The sequence below is a fragment of the Littorina saxatilis genome, linkage group LG12 (genome assembly GCF_037325665.1).
Source record: "Littorina saxatilis isolate snail1 linkage group LG12, US_GU_Lsax_2.0, whole genome shotgun sequence".
Taxonomy (NCBI): Eukaryota; Metazoa; Mollusca; class Gastropoda; order Littorinimorpha; family Littorinidae; genus Littorina; species Littorina saxatilis.
The window spans coordinates 70,423,185-70,429,184 of NC_090256.1; the positions used below are offsets into that span (position 1 = coordinate 70,423,185).

Sequence of the window (6,000 nt, forward strand, 5' to 3'; positions counted from 1 at the left end):
TCGTTTTCTTTTTACTCTCAGATTTGTGCCTGATCTTTAACTCCAACACAAAAGTATGCGCAGAAAGCTTCCTTGTACATTTGTACAGGTCTGCTATCACTTACACAGCTTCCATCCCCAACTCACACACCTCCCACCCCCAAACTATAATCAGCGGCAACCTCGTCCATCAAATTACTTTTTTTTTTATTCTTTCTCTCTGTGCTCAGAATTTGAAAAAACTAATCAACCAACTAACCAAGCGATCAACACAACAGAACACAGACATACTTTTATATGTGGCTCCTTAGACTTTGAAGAAGACGCAGCAGAACTGGATGAAATTGTTCTCTTTCTTTTATGTGTAGTTCCAGTTTCATCTGGCGCTGATCTCGACAACTGCACGTTCTGTTTTGATGATGACTGGTTCTGTGGATTTCTTTTCCTGGTTTGTGACTGGTTGCTGTTGTCATCTTCTTCAATGGCTGTGTCCTCTTCATCGCAGGTGTCTTCTAACTGTGGACAAATGGAAAGTTGGTGTTATTCATGTACAGGGTGACACAAAAAAAACAGAGCCCACCAAAAGTTTAATATTTTCTGAAATAATCAGCCGATTCTTTTATTTTTTCAGGTGAGCCAAGCTGAAATGATGTTCTAACAGCCCACCAAGTTTGAGCTTCAAGATGTCATGGACAACGGAGCATAAGACATTTATAGTCGAGGCCTATTTTCGGTCGAATTCTATCCAGACTGGTCAGCCGCAGATGTGGGATCGCTCTTACAGCTGCTGTTATTGCTGCCTTAAGATCAGGGATGGTCTGGGGGTTGTTGCCATATACCCTGTCCTTGAGGTACCCCCACAGATAAAAATCTGGGGGGTTCAAGTCCGGTGAATAGGGGGACCACTCTGGGTCACATCTGCGGCTGACCAGTCTGGATAGAATTCGACCGAAAATAGGCCTCGACTATAAATGTCTTATGCTCCGTTGTCCATGACATCTTGAAGCTCAAACTTGGTGGGCTGTTAGAACATCATTTCAGCTTGGCTCACCTGAAAAAATAAAAGAATCGGCTGATTATTTCAGAAAATATTAAACTTTTGGTGGGATAGATCTGTTTTTTTTGTGTCACCCTGTACAATCAGTATGGTAACAAAATGAAGTTAATAATATGTCACGATAGTTATGATAATGTACTTCCCACATCTTTGGACAATGCATCCACACACACACACACACACAAACACACACACACACACACACACACACACACACACACACACAAGGAGGTGAACTCACAGGTTCAAACTCTGACTCATCTGCCATCAGTTTTTCCACGATCATAAAGAAGAGCAGGCCTCCGATCACCCACAGTCCTACGCGTGTGTGGGCACCATGGTCATCTGACAAACAAACGTGAACATTATTTTCACATATGTCACACCAAACACAACACACCGACCAGGAAACCTCCAAGCAGATTTTTGCACGAAACCTCTATGTACAGCATAGCATAAAACCAAAATGTAAACTTAGCTGAACAAATTTTGCAACAATTTTTATATCCCAACTGGAACATTACTTCCCATGTATTTCTATCCAAACTTTCTATGCCATTAAAAGCACTTCACTTGGCAATCTGGAACACTTTTTGGATTAAAGGTTTCTTTAACAGGGGTCACGTGACCACTGCTCAAAAGGTACTCCCACTATCGACCTGACAAAACATAATTAGGTACCAATTAAAATATCCACGAAAATTCAGGATATGTACAACTTGGCATCTTTCACATACGAGGGGAAAGTCATCATATCAATTATAGTCGTTTGGTTATCTTGTGTATTTCTTGTTATGCCATTCCTACTGATGCAGGTGCCAATCATATAAGCGTTTGAGAACTGGAGATTTCTGTGTCAATTTGGGGGGGACGTACCACTACCATTACAACAAGAAGAGCAAACGCTCGATCGAGTCACTTTCGCAGTTCTGAATATTATATGAGGCATCAGATGGACAGGAAGAAATTGCTATTCACAACACAATGAGTCACGTTCACATAAAATTTGAGCCCGGTCACTTTTATAGTTTCCGAGAAAAGCCCAACGTTAAGTTGTGTGTTGCCGAACAGAAAAGGCTAGTTATCTCCCTTGTTTTTCTGATAACGTTCGTAAAAGGCTACAGATGTAAATACTTTGATGTAAAGAATAATCCTACAAAGTTTCAATCACATCCGATGAACTTTGTCAAAGATATAAAATGTCTAATTTTTCCTTTGACGCTGACCTGTGACCTTGAAAAAGGTCAAAGGTCAACGAAACCATCGTTAAAGTGTAGAGGTCATTGGAGGTCACGACTAAACAAAATATGAGCCCGATCGCTTTGATAGTTTCCGAGAAAAGTCCAACGTTAAGGTGGTGTCTACGGACGGCCGGCCGACTGGCCGGCCGGCCGGACAAACTAACACTGACCGATTACATAGAGTCACTTTTTCTCAAGTGACTCAAAAAGCGATGTACATGCATTTCAGCAATGACCTGGTGGATTGGTTTTAAACTCCCAGGGTCTTTTGCGTTACAACTTCTCAACTCTACACAAGACAGACACTGGGATGAGCGGAGGAAGCAACCGACCTCTGTCCATGTACAGGGAAGTCCAAATCTCAAAATTTTAACTCGCCAACCGGGCGAGTAACTTAACGAAAGTTACTAGCCAGCCAGAAATGTCGCTGGCCCGGTACATACCAGAGTAGCTGCATCTGCAGAGTTAACATGGCTTTGAAACTCGATATTACAACCAAAAGTGTTGCATGGGACCAGAATTGTCACTGGCCAGCCGGGCGAGTTGCCAGGCGGTTTCTACTACCCTTGCAGAATTTGTACTCGCATGGAAGTGTACTGCTTACAATCATTGTAATATTGCCGTGTTTTTTTGTACAACCAACCTCTGTCCATATAGTTCCAGACTTCGGGCAGCAGGTGGCAGAAGACGTCGCCCAGCAGACTCCCCACAGCAAAACTCAGCATCAGTTTCAAGCGGGCAGCGGGTGCTGAAACAGGAAGAGTTTCCTCTCAGACATCAAAGGAGACCGTCCCATAGGTAAAACTTGCTCATTGGCAAGTATGGGTCATTGACCCGAGGTCTCAGTTGGTGAGGACACACTCACAGAATACGTGCACAGCAATTCATTATTGAGTTGTCCTTCTAACTACCCCTACCCAACCCCTCCTATCCCCCCCCCTCCCCTTCTTTGAGGGCAGTCATTCAATTGTGACAGCAGTAGATGAGAAGATGACAGCCGTGGGCCACTGGACTTCCAGGGAGGAAGCAACTTTAATTTCAGTAAGGGTAACATCACAGTAATATAATTATGATATCTTATCCTTATTTAAGCACACACACACACACACACACACACACACACACACACACACACACACCTATTCAAATCCACGGTCTCAAATAGCAGCTAGCATCTGCTGAAGGGACATTAAAACCCCAAAAACCAACCAACAACCAACCATTCAAATCCACAACCACACCCGTGTGGGACCTTGCTTTTTCAGAGTTTCCTTCAACAACCTGTGTAAATGTTTCTCTGTTCTAAGACTCTCTACCGCCCTGATAATTATGGCCCTTCGTGGTCGGCTGGGCGTTAAGCAAACAAACAAACAAAAATAAGACTCTCTCCTTTCTGAGAGCTGCTCTTCTCAGATGCTGCTTTGGTCTTCCAATGGGAGCTCTGTTGTATCAAAAACTACAATTCTATGTCTGATGTCTGCATTGTAAAACATGATTAATGACAAAAAGATGTCCTGGCAATATTCAGATGACCACAATAATACATGTCCATGTGGGACTGCGTATTCACAAGTATGCTAATCACACATGCCTCCACTCTGCCGCGCATTATGCCCCTTATAGTAAGTTGTAACACAATGCTAATCACACATGCCTCCACTCTGCCGCGCATTATGCCCCTTATAGTAAGTTGTAACACAATGCTAATCACACATGCCTCCACTCTGCCGCGCATTACGCCCCTAATAGTAAGTTGTAAGACAATGCTAATCACACATGCCTCCACTGTGCGCATTATGCCCCTTACAGTAAGTTGTAAGACAATGCTAATCACACATGCCTCCACTGTGCGCATTATGCCCCTTACAGTAAGGTGTAACACAATGCTAATCACAAATGCCTCCACTCTGCCGCGCATTATGCCCCTTACAGTAAGTTGTAAGACAATGCTAATCACACATGCCTCCACTGTGCGCATTATGCCCCTTACAGTAAGTTGTAAGACAATGCTAATCACACATGCCTCCACTCTGCCGCGCATTATGCCCCTTACAGTAAGTTGTAAGACAATGCTAATCACACATGCCTCCACTGTGCGCATTATGCCCCTTACAGTAAGTTGTAAGACAATTGTGCCTTCCTACAGGGGATTTTAAGACCTCCCAAAATGAAAGAAAATTAGATCTTAAAATGGAGGGAGTCTCAAATGGAGGTTATGAACAGAAAATCTGAGAAAACAAATCTTAAAATGGAGGGAGTCTTAAATCGAGGGGGGGGGGGGGGGGGGGGGGGGGGGGTCTTAAAAAAGGGGTTCCACTGTGGAAGGTGATAGGGTACAACTAGTCAATGGAATGACCCCGGCCAGGCACTTTGATTCAACCCCTTGTTTGTCCTCGAGAAATTCAAGTTTTACGCCCTCACGGCAAAGCCATTAGGGGCATGTTCCCGGGTTTTAACCCGACTTTAGATGAGATACACAAGTGTATGCGTGTTTAGGTGGTATCAGCCATCTGCACTTATGGTAGAATGACCGAGGTCTTTTACGTGCCACTGTGGTGACACGGGGGTGGGAGATGGATACCGTCTCTGGGTCTGCACATAAAGTTGACCCGTGTCCGTCCCGGCCCGGATTCGAACCAGCGACCTCTGGATCACAAGTCCAGTGCTCTACCACCTGAGCTACCTGAGCTACCCGGGCCCCCCCATGTTTGTCCTCCACACCAAAGCTACTTATATGCTCCACTATACTTCATACCCCCCCCCCCCCCTCTTTGACTATTACCCGGCCCATTCCCCCAATAGGGGACACTGCAAGCAGTCAGGGTCAACGTCCTCTCTTGGAATAACAATCCCAGAAGACAGCACAGCTAGCGAACATCCCTCCCCGTTTAATCCAACGTTTCTGGCACGCCATTTGGCACCCACCGCGTCTTATCTCACACAGTCCCCGCGGATCACAATTAACTATTAATACATAAAGGCGAACGACACTGGTGCCAGCCTGAAAGTGAAAGGGGATGGGGGGGGGGGAGGATCCCGGGACAGCCTCCAGGAAACCTCCCCCAGGGGGAACCCGAGCCAGTGTTAGCACCGTGAAAAAAAGCCAGGAACAGAGGCTGTGTCAGTGCCGAATTTGGCGTCACGTCACAAGCTGAGTGGTACCGGCCTGTGTCTCTATACCCACTGCTCCTCCAGCTGGAGCCCCGCGTGTCTTGCCAGGCTTCAAAGCACATGCATGGCGCATCAACACCTGACCGCTTAGTGCTGTGTGCATGTGTACACACCACGGTCCTCTCGCTTTCTCCCCCCAGTGCAGCTAGTGTAGTGTAGTGTAGTGTAGTGTAGTGTATAGGTTATGTGGTGTCAGCTTAGTGTGAGTCTGCACGTTATACACACAAACAACACCACCCACGTCAGTCGCTGCGCCGCTGTGCAGGATTACATTTCGTGATCGGCGAGGAAGAGTTGGACAAGTTGTGGTGAGACCGACACAGATCTGAACACGTGCAGAGTGTGACAGGTTGTTGTGACAGCCAGACAGGTGTGAGCACGTGAACCGGGTGACAGTGACACTGAGTGACAGCATGTTGACGATACAGGAATCGCGCAAGGAAGCGAGTGTCAGCCGCTCTGCCAGCAACGTGGGGTCCAGAGAGCGGCCCACGATCGCCCCCAAGTCGGTAAGTTCGTACACTGTATTTATGAACCTTGTCCAACTCCAAA

At 46.0% G+C, this 6,000-nt stretch overlaps 2 protein-coding genes across 3 annotated transcripts in view; one reads left to right on the top strand and one right to left on the bottom strand.

Annotated features, from left to right (window-relative positions):
• LOC138982685 (zinc transporter ZIP13-like) overlaps positions 1 to 6,000 on the bottom strand; it is a 47,351-nt gene that overhangs the window by 10,863 nt on the left and 30,488 nt on the right. Inside the window, exons 2-4 of the mRNA XM_070356013.1 lie at positions 2,921 to 3,025; positions 1,278 to 1,381; positions 271 to 495 (exon numbers count right to left, since the gene is read on the bottom strand). Of these exons, the coding sequence (XP_070212114.1) occupies positions 271 to 495; positions 1,278 to 1,381; positions 2,921 to 3,025 (434 nt within the window). The remainder of the gene's footprint in view (positions 1 to 270; positions 496 to 1,277; positions 1,382 to 2,920; positions 3,026 to 6,000) is intronic.
• The window catches only part of LOC138982684 (F-box/LRR-repeat protein fbxl-1-like), an 86,618-nt gene continuing 86,009 nt past the window's right edge, over positions 5,392 to 6,000 (top strand). The window contains exons 1-2 of one of the 2 annotated variants that reach the window (XM_070356011.1): positions 5,392 to 5,797; positions 5,845 to 5,957. In XM_070356011.1, the coding sequence (XP_070212112.1) occupies positions 5,862 to 5,957 (96 nt within the window). In that variant the 5' untranslated portion in view covers positions 5,392 to 5,797; positions 5,845 to 5,861. Of the gene's footprint in view, positions 5,958 to 6,000 lie in introns of both variants that reach the window. The other variant, XM_070356010.1, reaches the window with a different exon arrangement.